We start from the raw sequence: 21,624 nt of genomic DNA, 5'->3' as shown, positions 1-21,624 counted from the left end.
AGTTTTTGTCTTCCACTCCTCCATCGGTGCCTAACCATGTATTGAATAGAAAATCAGAAATTCCTCCAAAAGGAGGCCGCTTAGCTGTCCCAGCCTGTGCCTGAGGCTGAGAGCCTGCAGTGGGCCTTGCTCTCCATCTGGGAATGGCTGGAGGGACCCCTTGCTGCCTGGAAAGGCCTGGCAGGCAGGCCAGTAGCTCCCTCTCTGACATCCAGGCCCCCCGTGGTAGGTTTTTAAATGTCCTTTGCAGGGCCCCCATGAGTCCCTAGTAACAGCTGGTCACAAAGGACACTGGGCCATCCCCTGACCGATAGTGGGGTCATTGCACACAACCCAGCAGAGTGTGACCTTTGGGCTGAGAGTCAGGTGAGAGACTGACACCCCAGTGATGGTTTGGGGGTCCTCGAAGCACCACCATGTGAAGAACACCTGCTTTGGGGTAGATGATGGCTACCCCAACATTTGAGCCCTGGTGGTTAAACTGGATTCTGACCATTCTGGTAGAAGGAAGGATAGCCCTGGGAAGGGAGCCTCTGAGATGGGCAGGCCCATGTCACTCACTGGCTGCAGGACTTCAAGGCAAGAGACTCAGCATTTCCATGCCTCAGTCTCCCCATCAGGAAAGTGGGATTCATAAAGCCTCCTCTGGGTGTTGCTGTTGGTCTGTGGTAGGCAGGAGGCCCTGAGAGGTGGGAGGAGTTAAGGATTTACTCCCCAGCCCTGCCAGCTCTGCTGAAGGGAAAAGCACTGGACAGCAGATAGCTGCGGCATAAAATCCCAGCTCTGGCTTTCTGGCTGAGAGTTTGGGGCAGTTTTCTTCTGTAGAATAAGGAAAGAGGAGACCTTCTCAAGGTTTTCTTGAGGCTTAAATGTGAGAACATAGAGGCCATCGTTGCTTAACTCCAGCAGGGGGTTTCACAGAGGTGGCAGTGTGAACTAGGGCCTCTAGAGGGCGCCATTCATTTAGACTACAGTGAAAATGGCTGCCTGGGGGAAGGGGGTTGGCAGGCACTTAGACTACACTGTGAAGGTCAGCCTCCAGGGGTGCCATTCATTAAGACATTAAGGTGAATCGCTGCCTCCAGAGGGTTCCAGACACTTAGACTAGCGTGTAAATGGCTGCCTCCTGGAGTTGTGCCAGAGAGTTGTTCTGGTTAACAGTGAATTTATTAAACCCCCATCCTGGCGCTAGCAGGACTTTTTACTTATCTGGTTGTTTGTTTATTCCTGGCCCCCAGGAAGGAGGCGGTTTATAAAAATAATTCTTTTTTTTTTTTTTTTTAATGAGTCTACACCAAAGGCTTTATTTTAAAAGTTCTAAAGTTTACATTAAATATGTGTTATTAGAAAACCAACTAAAAACAAAGAACAAAGTAGAGGTTTCAATTCCATAGATGGATCTTATTTAACATTGTCATAGATTATCAAAGGTACAATAACTATAACAAACATCATCATCAAATGCCTGTTATATCCCAGGCACCCCAATAAACACTTCATACACATTAACATCTTCAATACTCTCAAAAGCCTCACTAGTAGGTAATGTTATCTTTTTTTTTCCAGCTGTACAGCATGGGGACCAAGTTACATTTACATGTATACATTTTTTTTCCTCCCTTTGTTCTGTTGCAATAGAAGTATCTAGACATGGTTCTCAATGCTACACAGCAGGATCTCATTGTAAATCCATTCCAAGAGCAATAGTTTGCATCCGATAACCCCACACTCCCGATCCCTCCCACTCCCTCCCTCTTCCCCCACCCCCCACCCTGGGCAGCCACAAGTCTATTCTCTAAGTCTATGATTTTCTTTTCCGTGGAAATGTTCATTTGTGCTGTATATTAGATTCCAGTTATAAGTGATATCATATGGTATTTGTCTTTGTCTTTCTGGCTCATTTCACTCAATATGAGAGTCTCTGGTTCCATCCATGTTGCTGCAAATGGCATTATGTCATTCTTTTTTATGGCTGAGTAGTATTCCATTGTGTATGTATACCACTTCTTCCTAACTCAATCATCTGTCGATGGACATTTGGGTTGTTTCCATGTCCTGGCTATTGTGAATAGTGCTGCAATGAATATACGGGTGCATGTGTCTCTTTTAAGTAGAGTTTTGTCCGGATATATGCCCAAGAGTGGGATTGTGGGGTCATATGGAAGTTCTATGTATAGGTTTCTAAGCTATCTCCAAACTGTTCTCCATAGCAGCTGTACCAGCTTACATTCCCACCAACAGTGCAGGAGGGTTCCCTTTTCTCCACAACCCCTCCTGCACTTGTTATTTGTGGACTTATTAATGATGGCCATTCTTTTTTTTTTTTTTTTTTTTGTCTTTTGTCTTTTTGTTGTTGTTGTTTTTGTTGCTATTTCTTGGGCCGCTCCCGCGGCATATGGAGGTTCCCAGGCTAGGGGTCGAATCGGAGCTGTAGCCACCGGCCTACGCCAGAGCCACAGCAACGTGGGATCCGAGCCACGTCTGCAACCTACACCACAGCTCACGGCAACGCTGGATCGTTAACCCACTGAGCAAGGGCAGGGACCGAACCCGCAACCTCATGGTTCCTAGTCGGATTCGTTAACCACTGTGCCACGACGGGAACTCCAATGATGGACATTCTGACTGGTGTGAGGTGGTATCTCATGGTAGTTTTGATTTGCATTTCTCTCATAATCAGGGATGTTGAGCATTTTTTTCATGTGTTTGTTGGCCATCTGTATATCTTCCTTGGAGAACAGTCTATTCAGGTCTTTGCCCATTTTTCCATTGTGTGGTTGGCTTTTTTGCTGTTGAGTTGTATAAATTGCTTGTGTATTCTAGAAATTAAGCCCTTGTTCGTTGCATTGTTTGAAACTATTTTCTCCCATTCTGTAAATTGTTTTTTTTTTTTTTGTTTTCTTTTTGGTTTCCTTTGCTGTGCAAAAGCTTGTCAGTTTGATTAGGTCCCATTGGTTTATTTTTGCTCTTTTTTCTGTTGCCTTGGGAGACTGAATTCTGTTGTTTTTTAAAGAACCTAAAGAATTTGGGTGAAAAAGAACATGGGAGAGAACATTAGCTAAAGCCCTGAGGTCTCACACACCTGCTGGGGTTGGGTTCATGTTCTGCTGGACCATACTGGACCCCATGCAGAGAAGACAAGGACATGAGAGAGGACCATGGTGTCCTTATCAAATTAAGGGATTTCTCATGTGCCCAACAAACGTCCATGTGACCGTGACCCGGCTAGTGGAGGCAGAAAGGAAGAAGGGAGGTTACATGGGGTGTGCAATACTGGGTGGGTAGATTGTGGGCATGGCGTTCCATGGGCCCTGGGCATTTCACTTCCATTTGGCAGGTCACTTTACTGAGCCCCAGTCTCCCCACTCAGCCCCATCTCTAGCCAGAGGTACTCCTTCAAGCCTTTGGCTCCCTCTGAGGTGGCCGCCTCCACCCTGGCCTGGGGGGGGGAGGGGAGGGGACCAAACTCACCTCTGGGGGAGGCAGTGATGGTGGGAACCCCCCCCCCCATTCCGACAGGCTGCCAGCCCAGTTCCTCCCCCACCAGGAAAAGTTCCTGGGATGGAGAGGTTTTGTGATGCTGAAGTGGGGGGAAGGGCTCATGACCATCTCCATGATAAAGAGCAGAGGGCCAAGCTTCCTCCCAGACTCTGGAGGAGAGAGCAGCTGTCCTTGTTGCTAATTTGGCTTCTTGGGTTGCTTCCCAGTGTGTGGCTGACCCACTTGCCCTTGGCTCCCTGAGGACCAGGGCTTCGTCTTTGTGTCCACAGTTCCCAAGTGTGCTGCCTGGTAGCTTGGGTAAGATGGCATCTGAGATATCCTTCAGGGCAGCGGTTCTCCAGCACCTGTGCAGAGGGCCTGTAGCCGGCACTTGGGAACAAACAAGAACTTCCTCCTGGTGGAGTGGGCGTGGAGATGTAGGCATGGGTTGGCTGCCACCTCCTGGTGTCAGGGATAAGAATCTAGTCCGGGTCCTTGGATGATGGTGAGCCCCTGCCTGGTACCCCAGGCCTTCCCCCGTGATGCCAGGCTGGGCAGCCCGGGCGCAGGGAGCTAACAGCCAGGAAAAGTGAGTCAGGGCCAGCATCTCTAGGTCTGTGCTTTCCAAGCAGCTGGGCTGAGTCCCCGGTGAGGATAGATTGGGGGGGAGGGGGGGAGAAGGGACACCACTGGCATTTTAAAACTTGATGCTTACAATTGCAAAGTGACTTTTTTTATTTAGTCTAAAATGTGCAGTTCCTGGAGACAGTGGGCAGGTGTGGTGGGACTTGGGCCACTCCTCCTCCTACCAGCACCAGGTCCTCCTAGGCTCTACTTATGCCCCAGGGTGGGGGCTTGGGGCCCCAGAGGCTAAGCCTTCACCACCTAGTCTGAGCCAGATCCTGAATCCAGGCGCTGGACCACTGGGCACCCCCTTCATCTGTGCTACCCATTCTACCCCTGCTACCGCTTCTCCCCCACCCTGCCACCAACACCTGCCAGAACGTCCGAGCCACCTCGAGACCCACTCGCTCCCCTGGGTGCACCACTGAGATACACCAAGGACCTCAGGAACCCCCCCCCCCCACCGCCGCCCCTGTCCTCTATGCCGGGACCAGCCCCTCCAGTCACTTAGTTCTCAGGTCCAGGATGGCCTCAGATGGGCCTTTCCTGGCCCCCTGTGTAAGTAGCAACCCCACCCCATCTTTGCTGCAGTTGCCCCATCTGAGCACCCTCCTTTCTTGGTCTGCTCCCCATGCTTAGTCCACTTTCCCCAAGAGTAAGCTCTCAGACAGCAGGGCTTCCCGTCCCCTTCACCCCTGTGCCCCCTTCCCCCTCCCCTGTGCCAAGCACGGTGCTGGCGCACAGTAGGGTCTGGGACAGTATCTGTTGCCTCATTGAAAGAAAGAGCCTCTCTCTACATGCTGGCTAGGCCAGGCCCAGCCTGCCTGAGGTCTGCACTGGTCAAGCCCTGCAGAGAAGGTGGGGGAAGGGAGATGGGGGAAGGGCAGAGGGAAGTGAAAGCTCAGGACCGTCCTTGACTGGAGCCGGTGGGTCCCTCTCCCTCTTTGTCCCTGGGCTCCCAATTCAGAAGCCTGCACAGACCATGCCAGCAGGTGGAGGCCCCAGGCCCCTAAAGCAGCGGCCGGCTCCAGCTCCATCTCGCATCCCTGTGAGCTGTCCCTCCTCCCCCACTTCAGTCCCTGCTCTGCTTCCCAAGCCTGTTACCTGCACAGGAGCCTCAGTCTCTGGCTTTGGTTTTGAAAAGCCCCAGGCTAAGACAGCGTTAGGGCAAAACGTTCTCAGCAGCAACATGAGGTAGTGAAAGAGGCCAGTTCCCTGCAGTTAATAACAGCTCCTATCAGCACACAGTGCAGTGGCCATTCCTTTAACAAGCATCCATGTGCCCGCCTGGACTGAGCACTCAGAGGTGTTGGCAGAGGTGCAGGAGTCCACCTCAGACCCCAAGAAGCCTTGAAGGGGGAGACCCAGGAGGGTGGGAATCTGGTGCTTGGGGGCAGGGAGGGGGGTTACTGAGGATGCAAGTCCGGGGTCCACCCCTCACTAGTCTCCAGAGCCTGGGAAACCTACCCACTGGCTTCAGCTTCTCCTGCACATAGTAGGGGTGATAATGTGATCAGAGCATTGACTTCCCGGAATTGCCTTTGCAACTGCTAGAGATGTGGGGGCGGCAGGACTAGTAAATCCCCAGGGCAGCCTTGTTCCCTTGCTGCAGCCCCCCTCTTTTGTAACATTGTAGAAAAAAGCCCCTGCACACACTCGGGAGAGATTGAATCTGACAGTGTATAAGGGAGCTGGGCTGAGTAGGCCCTTCCTCAATGTTAGCCCCCTCTTCCTTCCTTAGAATACTAAATTAAGGCCTTATTCCTCCAGGTCACTGAGTATAAATCATATTTCCCCCCCCTCCTCACAGTGCCAGTCCCTCCTCCTTTCCCACAGCCCCCACCCTGGAGCAGTTAAGATACTGCTCTTTAGCCCACAATTGGCATATTCCATTTTCATACGTTGCTATTTTTAACTTTTTTTTTTTCTTTTTCCTACACAAAAGTTATTTTTAAATGGAGTGAGGACGGGGCATTGCCCTTAAAATCAGTGGTGTTTTCCAGTCTCGGCCTTGCTTGTGTTACTGCTGAAGCCTGGCTTCCCAGCTTCCCCAGGAGGTCAGGAGGGGGGTGAGCCTTTGGTGGGAGGTAGCCCTGGGAATGCAGTTCTCAAAGTATGGTCCCACCCCCAACCCCCACCCCGCCCTCTGACCTCCCTCCTGGAATCCTTCCTATTCTTGAAGTTGGTTTTGCATTAGTGACAATGATGCAAGCCTGCCTCCCCACTCAGGCTGCATTCTCCAAGAGGCAGATTTTTGTCACTGCTATGCCCCCAGCACATGGCACAGCACCTGGCACATGGTAGGCCTTCAGTATACATTTTGGGCTAAGGGAAACTGAGAGGAGGGGAGGAACAGTTAGGAAAGGTGAAGGGGAAGTGGGGATATTTGAGCTGGGCCTTGATGAATGAGTAGGAGTTTATCAGGTGGACCAAATGGGAAAGGCATCCCAAGAAGATGCAAAGACAGCAAGGCATGAAGTACACGATATATCCTGGGAAGAAGAAGGGCAGAGTGCCAGCAGGGTCCAGTGAGATGGTAAGTAGCTGGCTGGGCTAAAAAGGTGCCCTCAGCTGATCACCGAGGAGCACAAGTAGGAAGCAGTGAATTGGGGACATGTCCTGGAGGCAGAGGAGAGGGGCTGTAGTGTGAGATTCTTTTTTTTTTTTTTGTCTTTTTAGGGCCACACCTGTGTCATATGGAAGTTCCCAGGCTAGGGGTTGAATCAGAGCTGCAACCGCCAGCCTACGCCACAGCCACAGCCACACCAGATCTGAGCCACGTCTTCCATCTACCATAGTTTATAGCAACGCCCAATCCTTAACCCCTGAGCAAGGCCAGGGATTGAACCCACATCCTCTTGGATACTAGTTGGGTTTGTTACCACTGAGCCACAATGGGAACTCTGTAGTGTGAGATTCTTTTTTTTTTTTTGGCTTTTTTAGGGCCTCATCCACAGCATATGGAGGTTTCCAGGCTAGCTGTTGGATCAGAGCTGCACCTGCTGGCCATGGCCACAGACACAGCCACTCGAGATCTGAGCCACTTCCGCAACCTACACCACAGCTCACGGCAATTCTGGATCCCCCGACCCACTGAGCGAGGCCAGAGATCTAACCGGCACCTTCATGGATACTAGTCAGATTCCTTTCTGCTGCGCCACAAGGGGAGCTCCTAGTGTGAGATTCTTAACCAGGGAAGGGAGAGACCTGCCTCACATGCATTTCAGAGGGGACCTCCGGTCAGGCCCAAGCATCCCCCCCAGCCCCTCCCCCCCCATAGGCCCCACACCCTTCCTTCACTTCTGCAATTGTCCCTGTGAGAAAACTCACAGCCCCAGTTTTCCCATGAGGTGCTGCCCAGAGCAAGGTCAACACAGATTCCCTAAAAACCCAAACATCCCCAGAACCACCAAAGAAGATTTCCCAGGGAGAGGCTGGTTTTGAGAAATGAAACTCTGCTGTGGGGATAGGCTGGTGAAAGGGGAATTTGGAGCGCAAACCAATTGGAGGAGCTTTAGGACATTTTCCTAAATTAAAAGTACTCAAAGCACAGGGCATGTCTGACTTCTCCAGGGCCCAACCCACGAGCTACCCCCTCTCTTGACAATGAAAAGAAACAATCTTTATTCAAGAAAGTAATCCGTGCCCGTGATAACATGCAGCGATAATACACTTGTAAGAACTTCAAAGAGCCTGTAGTGGAAAGTAAGCCTCATTTTCCTGAGCCCCTCGCCTCCTCTGCTGAAGTAAACTGCTTGTCCTTACAGAAGTGGGCGTGACAGCCACGCCCCTTGTGTGTCCCCGTCACTCTTACGCAAATGGCAGCATGTACTTCATGCTGTATTTTGCTTTTTCCACGTAATAATGTATCATGTCACATCACATTGTTCCACCACCTTCTTCTTTGGGTGGACATCATTTGCTGAACCAGCACATCATTTATTTACTTGATGGACGGTTAAGTGGTCCCCTGTTATTCTCACTGTCTCCTTATGCTCATGTGCAAATTTATCTGAAAGGTAAATCCCCTAGGAATGGACTGCTGAGTCATTTCAAATTTTGATAGGCTAGTGCCTCCTGATCCGTGGTTTTGCTTTCTGTGGTTTTGCTCTGTGGTTTTAGTTGCCTGCCATCAACTGCGGTGTGAAAATACAGTAAGTGGGAAAATCCAGAAATAAATGCTATATGAGTTTTAGACGGTACACCGCTCTAGGTAACAGGCTGAAATCTTGTGCCGTCTGTCCTCTCCCACAAAAGGAGGGTAATCCTTTTGTCCACCAGATCCACATATATATGTACCCAGCTGCCCACCTGTACCTACACCCAGCTGCCCACCTGTACCTACACCCAGCTGCCCGCCTGTACCTACAACCAGCTGCCCGCCTGTACATACACTCACCTCCCCACACGTACATATACTTAGCATCCCGCTTGGTTGTCAGATGGACTGCTGAGGCCCTGCATTCACATAACTTTTATTATGGTATGTTGCTATAACTCTTCTATTTTATTTTTGTGATTAATTTCTTATTGGGCCTAATATATAAATAACATCTTATCACAGGTACGTATATATAGGGAAAACATCGTACATAGAAGGTTTGGTATCATCCATGATTTCAGGCATCTGCTGGGGGTCTTGGAATGAATCCCCCGTGGATATAGGGGGGACTACTCTCTGGTCAAATTATGTAGCACAAAGAGGTTGTGTGACTGGCATGTTACTAACATGGTAAGGGCCTGTCCTCCTTCTTCACCATCCCCCTCGGGTCACTGCCTCCAGCTGTGATCCTCACAGCCCTTGGTGAGCTGGTCACTGGCTCTGAGTGACTTCCAGGTGCCACCGTGCCCACCACTCCCATTCTCCACTGCACGCAGCCTGCAGCCCACCACCCACATGTATCATGAGGTTTCTTTCACTTGTCACGTTATGTTCAATTCTGTTTTAATCTAGTTTTTTTTTTTTTTTTTTTCTTTCTTTTTTTTCTTTTTAGGGCGGCACCATGGCATATGGAAGTTCCCCGGCTAGGGGTGGAATCGGAGCTGTAGCCTCCAGCCTACACCACAGCCATAGCATCGCGGGGTCTGAGTCGCATCTATGACCTACAACACAGCTCACAGCAATGCCAGATCCTTAACCCACTGAGCAGGGCCAGGGATCGAACCCACATCCTCATGGATTCTAGTCAGGTTCTTTACCAACAAGCCACAGCGGGAACTCCTCATCTAGTTTTTAAAATAGGTAACTTGGTTCAAATATCAGAAGGCCAAAGCTAATCTTCCTGCATACTTTTCCTCCCTCTTACCTCCCAGATGAACTGCTGCTCCTAATTTCTTTGTCTCCTTCCAGAGGTATTTTGCACAAATAGGTATATTTCTGTTCTTCTTTCCTCCCTCCCTTCCTTTGCAAAAATGATAGCATGTCATTCTTCCTTTTGCATTTCTCACTCATCAGTATCTCTCACAGAACATTCTGGGTATAAGGAGCACCCTCATTTTGTTTAATACCTGCAAAGCATCACATTTTATGAACATTTAGCCTTCCCCTCTCCTTTTGTCATCTGTCTTTTCACTTTCTTTTTTCTTTGCCTTGCAAATATTTTTAACTTTCTGGTAGTGAAATTTTCTTTTGTGGGCTCTGGTTTTGGGGTCATATCCCAAAGCTCTTTCCCACTTAGAGATTATATGAAATTTCTCCCACAGTTGATCCTGGTACTTTTGTTTCATTTTTTAATCTTTAAATCATTGATCCATTATGATTTTTTATTTTGTTGTAGGGTTTACTGTACAGATCCAACGTAATCATTTTTCTCCAGGTGCTATCCAGTGTCCCTTTTCCCTTTATTAAATAATCCATCTTGTACTTGCACATTTGAAATAATTACGCCTTAACTCCATTCCAAATTCCCAGATGTATCTGTCTCTCTGGTCAGGTTGTTTTTTTATTGTCGTAGCTGTATACCTCCCTCATTATTAGGGCTGGTCTGACATGATTCTTTTTTACAATAATGCATTTGCTCTTTTTGCTTGTGAACTTTAGAATCAACATATCTAAAAAGAAGTGCTAATGGTATCGCATTGTGTTAAATTTATGGACTAAATTACGGCGAAATGGCATCTCTGAGTTTTCCTACTTCTATGGCTGGTATGCATTTCTGTTTCTTCTAATTTATAAATAGATTGTGACTTCTGTATATTAATTTTGTGTCTGGTTACCTTACTGAATTGTCTCGTTGCTTATAATGGTTTTCCAGTTCGTTGACTTAGGTTTTCCACGCATCTAAATAGTAACAGCAATAATAATAACACCACATCCTCACCTTCTGCTTTTATAGTTTTACGTATTTTCCCTAATCTAATGGCACTGGCAAATACTTTGAGGAAAATGTAAAATAGCAGTGGTGACGGTGGACATGCTTGTTTTGTCATTGGCTTTGGCTGCATCCACGCTGAGGGACGATCCATTTATTCCCACTGAATGTGGAGTTTGTATCAAAATGGCTGTTAACTGTAGTCACGTGCCTTCTAAGGTGTCTCTTGGACCTGGACTGCCAGACTACCAGTGTGCCCCAGCTGGCCCAGACCTGGACCTCCCTGGAAGCTCCTGGGGAAGCCAGTGCAGCCATGAAAGGCTGCCTGGTGGCTCTCGTCTCTGGACTTGGATGCTGTCAGCTGCAGGAAGCAGAAAAGCCCACCTAAGGGGCTTAAATCAAAGGAGAGATGTTATTCTCACAGACTGAGAAGCCCAGAGGCCGGCCAGCGATTCAGGGGCTCAGCCAAGTCAGCAAGGGTACAGGCCTCCTCCTCCCCCACCCTCCTTAGCCTGTCACCTTTGCTGGCTGGTCATCATGGTTGCAAGATGATCACCAAACATCCCACAGGCAGGTTGGACATGCCCCCTTGAGGAAGAGGGATCTTTTGATGGCATCCTTCTCAGGAGTCAGGAAGCCTTTCTCAGAAGCCCCTCCAAGAACCCCTCCCCCAAATCTCAGAGGCTGCATCATCCAGTCTTAGCCTATAAGGGCAGCTGTTTGTCATTTCTTTAAAAGTCTTCCTTAATGTCCTATATGTGCTCATTTTTAATGGCTGCATGATTCCATCCGGTTTAGGTGTCCACTTTTCTAAGCCCTTCCCCTATTTCGGTCGTTGCTTTGCTTCCAATATTGTACAGGGCTCTGCTGTGGCAATTCTGTTGGGATGTTTTAGAATTCCCAAAGCTCTAGTTCCTGAGGTGGCCACTGCCTTTCTCAGGCCAACATGAATTTCACTTTTGGTTCTAGTGACATGTGGTTGAAAGCTCAGAGTTGGGTCCCAGAAGTCTGCAAGGGACAGGGTCGTGGGGAGACTGCAAGGTCCACTGTGTGCTGTCTGCTTGGGGGGTTCTAGCTCTCTGCCCAAGACTGGTGGTGTTGGGACACACTTTTTCAGAGTGTCAGTGATTTCCTTGGCTGCCCTGGCCCTGGGGTAGAGGGCCAGTGAGTGAGCACCTTAATGTGGAATATCTAGGGGCCCTGAAAACAGATGGGCACCCTGAGAACAGACAGGCACTCTCCAGGCGTTCTCACTGAGACAAAAGACGTCCTCCCCAGGAAGAGAGAGGCCAGCATAAGGTTTTCTTGTGCCCCAGTGTCATGTTGTGGGGCACGATCTGTGTGGGGTACAGTCTGCTCATCTCCATCCTGCTCACCTTGGCTTTCTCCTTTCTTCACAAGATCCTGTCTGCATGCAGGCCCAGGTAGATGTTACCTGCATGGAGCTTTGGGCAGCTTGAGGACCTGCCCCGGGGTTTGCATCATTGTTCCTCCAGGCACAGGACAGCAACCCTAAGGGACAGACACCAGAGAGCCCTGAAGGAACCACAGCGACTTGAAGTCTCTGCTCCTCTCAGCCCGTCACCTCGCCTCCTGACTTCTTGCCCTCCACTTCTCCCAGGTCCCGGGCCAGCTCTCTTCCTGGTGACAGTGACAGAGCTGGGTACCTACTGCAGCGCTGCCCTGGGGATGGAGCAGAGTGGGGAGGGCTTATGAGTGTATACGAGACGCCGGGCCCTGCAGTCAGCTAGACAACAGAAAGGCACTGTGGAGTTCCCCTTGTGGCTCAGTGGGTTAAGAACCTGACTGGTATCCGTGAGGATGCAGGTTCGATCCCTGGCCTGGCTCAGTAGGTTCAGGATCCAGTATTGCTGCCAGCTGCGGCATAGGTCGCAAATGCAGCTTGGATCAGGCATTGCTGTGGCTGTGGCTATGGCAAAGGCCATCAGGGGCAGCTCCGATTCGACCCATAACCTGGGAACTTCCATATGCTGCAGGTGTGGCACTAAAAGAAAAAAAAAAAAAAAAGACACGGCAATTGTTTGCTTGGCAGAAGCAGCTGGACACCGGACAGCAGATGCCAGGCTACCTGGGCTTCATTCCTGTGTGTCCACAGTCCTCTGCCTCTTACTTCTGTATCCATTTCCCCCAGGGGGCCTTCTTTCCCTACCCGCTCAGAGTTATTTTGCAGCACACATTTAGGCTATGAGACAACCTTTCCCCTACTTTCTTAGAGTTCCCTGTGTCAGGTGACAGCCCTGCACTCTCTCTACTCCCTTCCCTCCACCTTCCCTTCTCTCCTTTTTCTCTCTGCATTTATGACACTAAAACCATCCAGGAATGCAGAGATGGACTGTCAGCCTCCTCCCATCCCTGGCTAAGGGCTGACAGTGGAGGGCACACGGGTCACACAGAGGACATCTTGTCACTTTTTGCCCTGTTCACTTCTAGTAAGATACTAGGTCCATCCAGACCATATGCAAGGGGGTGATTGTCCAAGGGTGTGAACACCAGGAAGCCAGGGGGTCACCATGGAGGCTGCCTTGCACAGGGATGGAGCCAGGAGGACAGACTGCAGCCAGACTGCCTGGGTTCAGATCCTTAACTTCAAGAGTGGCTGGTGAGTGGCCAGCATTTAGGTGGCCAGTTGGCAAGGAATTTTCCCTCACTGCCCAGTTGGGAAGTACTGCCCTAATTGGTCATGTAACCTCAAAGTACTCAACCTCCCTCAGCCTCTATTTTGTCATCTGTAAAATGGGTTTCATAATTGTACTGCCTTATATGGTTGTGCTGAAGATATTGAGCCTAGATAGGCAAAGCTCTTAGAACAGTGCCCAGCATGTGGTAAACATCCAGTAAAACTTTTATTAAGAGAGATTGCCTGTCACTTGTATAGGGCCCTCTATGTATCCCCACAGTGACCACTGCCATTCACTGAACTCCTGCCCTTTTCCAGGCACTGGACTAGTCCCTGGGGATCCAAGCAAGACCAAGGGAGGCCTGATCTGCTTTCATGAAACTTGTCAGCCTTTAGCAAAGATGCAATAAGCTCGTATACAAATAAATAAGCTAACTTCCCACTGTGCTCCATTCTGTAGAGAAGCATGTGAGAGTCATTGGGCAGGAGGGGCAGTTACTTGACACAGGTTCTCACTCAGGGAAATTTTCTCTAAGTGGCATTTGAGCTGAGGTCTGAAGGTGATTGGGGACTTGCTCTACAAGGATCTCGGAGAACCACATTCGGGGAACCTAAAAGAGCAGAGGTTCCAGTTGGAAGACGGTGAACTTGAGGAAGAGGAAGGGGTCCAAGGGCGGCTGATGGCAGAGAGGCTGGGCACGTGGGTGGAGATGTGGTCAGGGGACCTGGAGGCCTGGGGTTACATTGGAGTTGGATTTTATTCCAGGAGCAATAGGCCCTTGGAGAACCTGTAAGCAGATGTGCTTTGCTCTTGGTTGGCTGCTTTTCTTTGTTGAAGGGATGGGTAGGTGGACGGACATGTGGGACAGATAGGCAGATAGACAAGTGGCCTCAATACAAGCGCAGCAGCTTCACCTCTCCCACCAGAGTTGGGTGCCCCCAGCCGGCCCCAGCCCTTTAGGATATTATCTTCAGAGCTGCCTGTGGTCCAGACTCCTGACCCTGGAAGGAGCGAATGAGCAGAGGTGGCCAGGCCAGGCAAGGGGGCTCTTTGTCCCTGGGATCAGGGAGACACAATAAGGGTGGCCACTGATTTCATGGAAAGAATCCCAAACTGCTAGATCGAAATCCTGCTGTGCCATTTCCCACCTGGCCCCTGGGATCTCCCAGAGGTCCAGCTGCCTTGTTATAAGTCATGGATAATGGCTACGGCGGGTGCGGTGACACTTGGGAAGCACAGGCAGGTGGCGTGCCAGCCCCTAGCTTTCTGGTCTCATTCAATCCTCACCAGAACCTCGTGCTAATGAAGAAATGGAAACATAGAAAAATGCCCTGGCCCATAAGCACTTACATTTTATCAGCCTTCTCCCTCGTGTTCATCTGACCTCTACCAACCAGGTGAGGTAGGCTCCACTTGGAGGTCCCAAAAGCACAAAGCTGGTAGGGCTGGGGGTCCAGCCTTGTGCTTTCAGCCCCTCCATGCTGGGGGAAAGGGCTGGACCCAGCAGCAGCCGGGTGCCACTTACTGAGCTCCCAGTCCTGGAAGGCAGGGGAGGGAGTGTGCAAGGTGGCAGGAGCTTGGGACCTACCTAGGGATTTTCGTTGTAGGAAACCCAGGCAGACCGTGCCCCAGCCCTAGTACCAGCTGGAAGGCCCCACAGGAACCCAGTTGTTCCTTCTCGCCTGGCCCCTCCCAGGACAGTCCCAGCTTTGGAGCACTGAGAAGTACAGAAGTTCCCCAGGAGAAACAAAAAGTGCCTGGCCCCAGCCCACGGGCAGGGCGCACAGGCAACCAGAGGCTTCAGTCTCTGCCCCAAGTAACCCAGAGCTGCCAGCACCCCCTGTGCCTGGCGTCTGTCCCTGGCCTGGCCGAGTTTGGCTGCCACTCCTGCCACCACAGCCTTGTCACTTCTTGCACCATGCCTTTCTGCCCCGCCAGGTATCTGAAGAAGAGCAGGCGGCTGCCCAGGGGTAAGTGGACAGCTGGGACCAAAAGCAGGCTGCAGGGACACCAGGCTGGGAGATGGTTCACCCTTGAAAGGCAGGTGGTGTTGGTGGGTCCAAGCAGGTCAGGAGAAATGAGTGAAGACAGGGTGACAGGACCACACAGGAGGCTTGGACCTCTACTCAGGTTCAGCCTGGTGCAGCCTGACAAGGGGAGGTGGGGGAGGCTGCCCCTGGATACACTGCAGAAAAGCCCAGCTGGCAACTGGGCACTGCCCAGAGCTGGCCACCTGTGCGCACATACACAGAGAGTCTCAGGAAGCCTAGGGGTGGTGGCCTCTCCCCCTCCCCTCCAGCTCCAGTCTAGGCTCTCTGGAGGCTGTCCAGTCCTGTAGCACCAGCCATGGATGGCTTCTGAGCACTTGGAGTGTGGCTAGTCTGAATGTGCCATTAGTGCAAAATACACACTAGATTTTGAAGACTTAGTACAAAAACGTGTGTGTGTGTGTGTATGTGTGTAATATCACAGTAGTTTCTGATTACATGTTGAAATGAATGATACTATTTGGTATCAAATAGAATAAAATATATCATTCAAAATAAGTACAGACTGGGAATTTGGGTTTAGTAGATGCAAACTATTACAATTAGAATGGATAAGCAATGAGATCCTGGTATATAGCACAGGGAACTATATCCAATCATTTGTGATGGAACATGATAGAAGATAATATGAGAAAAAGAATGTATATATATGTATGCCTGGGTCACTTTGCTGCGTGGCAGAAATTGACAGAACATTATAAATCAATTATAATAAAAAGAAATTTGTTTTAAATAGAGGGGAAAAGGGAAAAAAAATAAGTTCACCTGCTTCTTGTTACTTTTTAGGGTAGCTACTAAAACATTGGAAATTGTCCCTGTGGCTTGCATTATGTTTCTGTTGATTGTGCTGCTCTGGACAGCTGTATCCCCACACTTGACCTTCTCCCTTAGAATCCATGTATTGGGGCCCTCCTTGGGGCTCCCCACTCCCCTGGGCAGCGAGTAGAATGCTGGTGGGCCCTGTCACACATCGTACATTGCACCTGCCATCACCTTTAAACAGTGACTTCTTTTGTTTTTTAAAACATTTCCCGGGAGTTCCCGTCATGGCTCAGTGGTTAATGAATCTGACTGGGAACCATGACGTTGTTGGTTCGATCCCTGGCCTTGCTCAGTGGGTTAAGGATCCGGCATTGCTATGGCTGTGGTGTAGGCAGGTGGCTACAGCTCTGATTGGACCCCTAGCCTGGGAACCTTCATATGCCATGGGAGTGGCCCTAGAAATGGCAAAAAGACAGAAAAAAAAATTTCCCATAAATCCTGGGCTAATTCAGAGGTCCGTTGATTAATTACATCAGAACGGCAACCTTTTGACCTGAAACGTCATAGAATAAGTCCCGTGGGCTACAGTGGTTTATAAAGTGGTTTTGCAGATATCATTTACTCTTGTTTCTTTTTGTTATGAAAATTTTTATACCAAAAAGTTGAACCAGAGGAGCTCTTGTCTTAGAACCCATGTCAGAACCTGCTGGGTTTTGGAGTCATCTTCCCTCCCCCAAAGCCCCTTGCGTGAGTGGAAAGAGAGACTCAAGCACAAAAGGAACCTTTTAAATCCAGGAGCCCAGAGGGGAAGAAAGCCCAGCTGGGAACAAGAAAAGCTGAGCTGGGGCCTGGCTGGGTCACCTTGGGGCTGGTCCCTTATCAAGCCATAGGCTGACAGTGAGCACAGTGTAGGGTCAAGGTTAGGAACCAGCCTGCCTGGGGTCATAGTTCACTGATGTTACAGCTTGAACATGCTCCCAAACATCTCTGGACTTCAGTTTCCTTTTCTTCGAAATGAGAGTAATGACACCGCTTCTCTTCAGTTGGTTAATACTGTGCCTACCTGAGAGTGGGTGCCCTGTGTCAGCTCTGGTCCTGCTGCTGCTATTACTCTTGCATTCATCCCAGGTCCCCTGTCCACCCTTTCCATGCCAGGCACTGCTCAGCATGCTGGAGCTGCTCATAAAACAGGCAGAGTGGGGGTGGGCTGAAAACCAACAGTATAAACAAGCGCGTCATGTAAACACACCAAGTATGTGTGTACTGAACTATGATAAGTGCTGTGGAAAAATTGAGGCCAGGGAGGGACGCGGGTTGCAGTGGGTGATGCAGAATGAGATTTCAGTGGGATAGTCGGGAAGCGTTGTCCAAGAAGATGACGTTGGAGGAAAGACTGGAAGGAGGTGGGGGAGAGTCTGGAAGAATAGCTTTCCGGACGAGAGCAAGGGCAATGGGAAAGCAAGTGAAAAGACCCTTGGGCAGGGCCATGCCTGATTTTCCCAGGAATGATGGAGAGCAAAGCAGAGAGCAGCAGTGAGGCCAGGGGGATAGTGGTTGAGGGGAAAGGGCCTAGAAGAGCACTGCAAGGACTTTCTTAGGGCGGCAGGCACTGAAGGACTTTGAGCAGAGGTGCATGAGCTGGTTTGAATCTTAACTGGGTCACTGATGCCATATTGAAAACAGGCCATCGGGTGGTGGGGGGCAGGGGAGGGAGGGAGCCCAGAGACAACGCCCTAATCCAGAGGAGCAGTGATGGTGCTAGAACAGCTCGAACTGTACAACGTGGTCAGACTGTGAACATATTTTGAAAGAGGAGCCAGTAGAATTTGCCGATGGGAATGGATATGAGAGAGCAGAGCCGAGGATGTGTCTGTTTTCCACGTGCATAACTAGAAGGTGGAGTTGCCCTCCCAGGAGAAGGGGAGGGGTGGCAGATCTGGAGATGGAGTTCAAATTCAGTGAGTGACAGGTGCCTGGAGACAACTCAGTGGAGCCGAGAAGGGTCTGGAGGCAGGGGGACAGTGAATTTGGAGGCCATCAGTGTAGGGACGGCAGTTAAGGCTCTGCGACTGGACGAGCTCACCGAGGGACAGTGTGGGACAATGTGGAGACACTGGGAGGGAAAAGGACAGCTGACTCACAACTTTCTGCTTTGGGCATCTGGTTGCCCGGCAGTGAGATAGGAACACAGGATGAAGCTGGTGTGATGGGCAAGGTGGTGATGATTTTCAGATAAGCCATGTTGTGCCTGTGGGACGTCACACACCTATAGAGTCATAAAAAGTCATGTAGACGCATAGAAAGTATAGAACTTGTTGCTCTATATCAGTGGTTCTCCACTGGGGGGGTGGGGGTTGCCCCCAAGGAACTTTTTTTTTTTGTCTTTTTTTTTTTTGCTATTTCTTGGGCTGCTGCCACGGCATATGGAGGTCCCTAGGCTAGGGGTCGAATCGGAGCTGTAGCCGCTAGCCTACGCCAGAGCCACAGCAACGCGGGATCCGAGCCGCGTCTGCAACCTACACCACAGCTCACGGCAACGCCAGATCGTTAACCCACTGAGCAAGGGCAGGGACCGAACCCGCAACCTCATGGGTGCCAGTCGGATTCGTTAACCACTGCGCCACGACGGGAACTCCCAAGAAGGGAATGTTATGAACAGCTTTATGCCAATAAATTCAGCAGCTTAAATGAGACAGACAATTCCTTGAAAGACACAAACTATAAAGCTCACTCAAGAAGAAATAGGTATATATATTACTGAAATTTGTTATTAAAAACCTTCCCACAAGGAGAAGTCCAGTTCTAGGTGGCTTCATTGGTGAATCCTACCAAATATTTTTAGAAGAAATAATAGCAACTCTACACAAACTCTTCCAAAAATATTGAAAAAGAAGGCATGCTTACTAGCTTTTTCTGTAATGCCATCATGACCCTGATACCAAAATCAGACAAAGACATAAGAAGAGAAAATAGCATACCAATAGCCTTCCTGAATATAGATGAAAAGTTCTCAGTAAACTTTTGGCAAATCAAATCCAACAGTATATAGAAAGGACAATACATCATGACCAACTAGGATTTCAGGAATCCAAGGTTAGTTTAACATTTGAAAATCTATCAACATAATTCATCATATTAACAAACTGAACACACGCACACACACACAGACACACACGCACACACACTGATATCTCAAAAGATATAGTAAAAAGCACTTGACAGAATCCAACATTCATTCCTAATAAAAATTCTCAGCAAATAGGAAATAGATGGGAACTTCTGCAACCTGAGAAAGGACGTCAACAAAAAAATCTACAACAGATATACTTAATGATGAAAAGATGAATGTTTTTGCCATAAGATCAAGAACAAGACAAGGATGTCCACTCAAGGATGTAATTTGACCCTCAACACTGTATTTGAGGGTCTAATCAGTGCAATTAGGCAAGAAGAAGAAATAAAAGGCACCCAGATTGGAAAGGAAGAAGTGAAAATTGTCTTCATCCTCAGATGGCACAAACACCTGTGTAGATGCACTGGCAAGTCCATGGGGAAAGGATAATCTGTTCAACAAATGGTACTGGAGCAACTGGACATCCATTTATAAAAGAATGGGCTCCAATCTGTACCTGCACTATATACAAAAACTAACTCATAGACCTACATGTAAATCCTAAAAACACGAAACTTCTAGGAGAAAACTTAGGACCTTGGGTTGAGGAAAGACTTCTTAAAGGATACAAAAGTAGAAGCACCCTCAATAAAAGAAAACAGTTGATAAGTTGGGCTTCATCAAAATGAAAAGCATCTCTTGGAAGTACCCTGTTAATAGAACGAAAAGAAAATGCAAAGACTGGGAGAAGTATTTGCACGGCATATATCTGATAAAGACCTTGTATCCAGAAGATGTAAAGAAGTCTCAAAACTCAATAAAGAAAAATGAACTGCCTATTTAAAAAATGGACAAAAGATTTCAAGAGTTATTTTACCAAGGTAGACACATGGATGGTAATTACATCCATAAAAAGATGTCCACCATCATTAGTCTCTTGGGAAATGCGAATTCAAACACAGTGCTCTTCCCTACACACCCATTAGAAGGGCTCAAAGTAAAGAGACCGACCACACCAAGTGTTGCTGAGAAAGAGGAGCAGCTGGAACCCTCCTGCACTGCTGGTAGCTACGTAAAGTGGTGCAATCACTTTGGAAAAGAGTTTGTGGCAGGTTCTTAAAAAGCTACACAATAAGCAACAAGTTCTTACTGTATAGCACAGGGAGCTATATCCAACCTCCTGGGACAGACCATGACGGGGACGGGGGGAAGAATATTAAGAATGTATATATGTATAACTGAGTTACCCTGTATGTACAGCAGAAATTGGTGACATTGTAAATCAACTATACTTGAATTAAAAGACTAACTCTTAAAAAAATTTAAACATACATATATAAACATACATACATATATGTTTATGTATTTAAACATACATACATATACGTAGGAGTTCCAGTTGTGGCTCAACGGTAGCAAACCTAACTAGTATCCATGAGGACTAGGAGGCAGGTTTGATCCCTGGCCTCACTCAGTGGGTCAAGGATACGGCGTTGCTGTGAGCTGTGGTGTAGGTTGCAGATGCATCTGGGATCCCGCGTTGCTGTGGCTGTGGCGTGGGCTGGGAGCTACAGCTCTGATTGGACCCCTAGCCTGGGACCCTCCATGTGCCACAGGTATGACCCTAAAATGACCAAAAAAAAGAAAAAATGCATACATGAAAAGTACTTGAAAAGTTAAACACACAGGCTTAGAGCACCAGGAGAACAGGACCCTGGGCAGAGGCACAGGTGGACATGGGAGTATCTGTCAGCCTCTGGGCAGGGTGGATCCAGGTTTTGTAGATGAAGCTTATAGACATGGGTGGCCCTCTTTAGGAAAAAGGAATTCAAGTTAGATACAAATCTAAATATTCATTTAGGCAAACGAGTAACTGCAACAAGTTTATGGAGCCGTAGATCTGCAGGTTCCTTTCTTGTGAGTCATCCTATGTTTTTCCAGAAAAGCGTAAGTAGAGGAGCTTCCTGGTGGCACCTGGCTTCCCATCCCCTCCTTGAACACTCAGCCACCTCAGCCCTCTAGTCCATGTTGTGTGAGGCGCTAAAGATGCCAAGCTTGTCCCTGAAGTCACTGTCAGTGACAGTGGCCTCGCCCCGTGAATGACCACGCAGCTGATCCAGCCGTGGGTACAGTCTTTATTTTCCGTAGGCCCACCCTGTCTCTTGGGCTTCAGGCTCTGCTGTCTCTGCCTCAGGCTCCCTTCCTCTACTCCTCTGCTGCCCAGTTGTGGCAGGGGCCTGAAGGAGCCGGGCTCGTGTGTGTATTGAGGGGCGTAGACCGCATCCTAGGGCCCTGGCTCACCACAGTCCCGAACTTCAGGCCGGTGGGCCTCTCCAGCCTGCTTTCGCACTACCCAGCCTCCAGGTCTTGCCTTTGGCACCCCCTCAGCAAGAATGCACCCATCCCGTTACTGAGCCCTTCTGAGTGGCCCCCTGGGATTCCCCAGTCCTCAGCGGCCTTGCTGTGACACTGTCAGCCTGACCCCAGCAGGCTGCCTTGTTCATTGGGGAATGATGTCAGAGCCCCGGCTGGCTCAGAGCCCAGGGCTGAGGACTTTGAAACCCTGGCTCATATTGGCTGTGTGAGTTCAGACAAGTTCCTTAATCACTCTGTGCTCCAGTATCCTTTTCTGTCAAGTGCAGACAGTC

The 21,624-nt window shown here is 49.2% G+C and overlaps 1 protein-coding gene across 16 annotated transcripts in view; it reads left to right on the top strand.

The window, feature by feature from the left end:
- The window catches only part of ARHGAP22 (Rho GTPase activating protein 22), a 218,412-nt gene that overhangs the window by 156,101 nt on the left and 40,687 nt on the right, over window positions 1-21,624 (top strand). For 2 of the 16 annotated variants that reach the window (XM_021073082.2, XM_021073081.2), the window contains exon 1: window positions 14,958-15,024. The exons of the other annotated variants lie outside the window; for them this stretch is intronic. In XM_021073082.2, the coding sequence (XP_020928741.1) occupies window positions 14,973-15,024 (52 nt within the window). In that variant the 5' untranslated portion in view covers window positions 14,958-14,972. Of the gene's footprint in view, window positions 1-14,957; window positions 15,025-21,624 lie in introns of those variants that run through there. 16 annotated transcript variants of the gene reach the window in all.

The sequence above is a fragment of the Sus scrofa genome, chromosome 14 (assembly GCF_054392235.1).
Source record: "Sus scrofa isolate SSC_HxYL_T2T_F1_AM1 chromosome 14, Sscrofa_HxYL_maternal_Yorkshire_Landrace_v2.0, whole genome shotgun sequence".
NCBI lineage: Eukaryota > Metazoa > Chordata > Mammalia > Artiodactyla > Suidae > Sus > Sus scrofa.
Note: the sequence above shows the minus strand (reverse complement) of the source record. Positions and strands in the feature narration are given on the sequence as shown.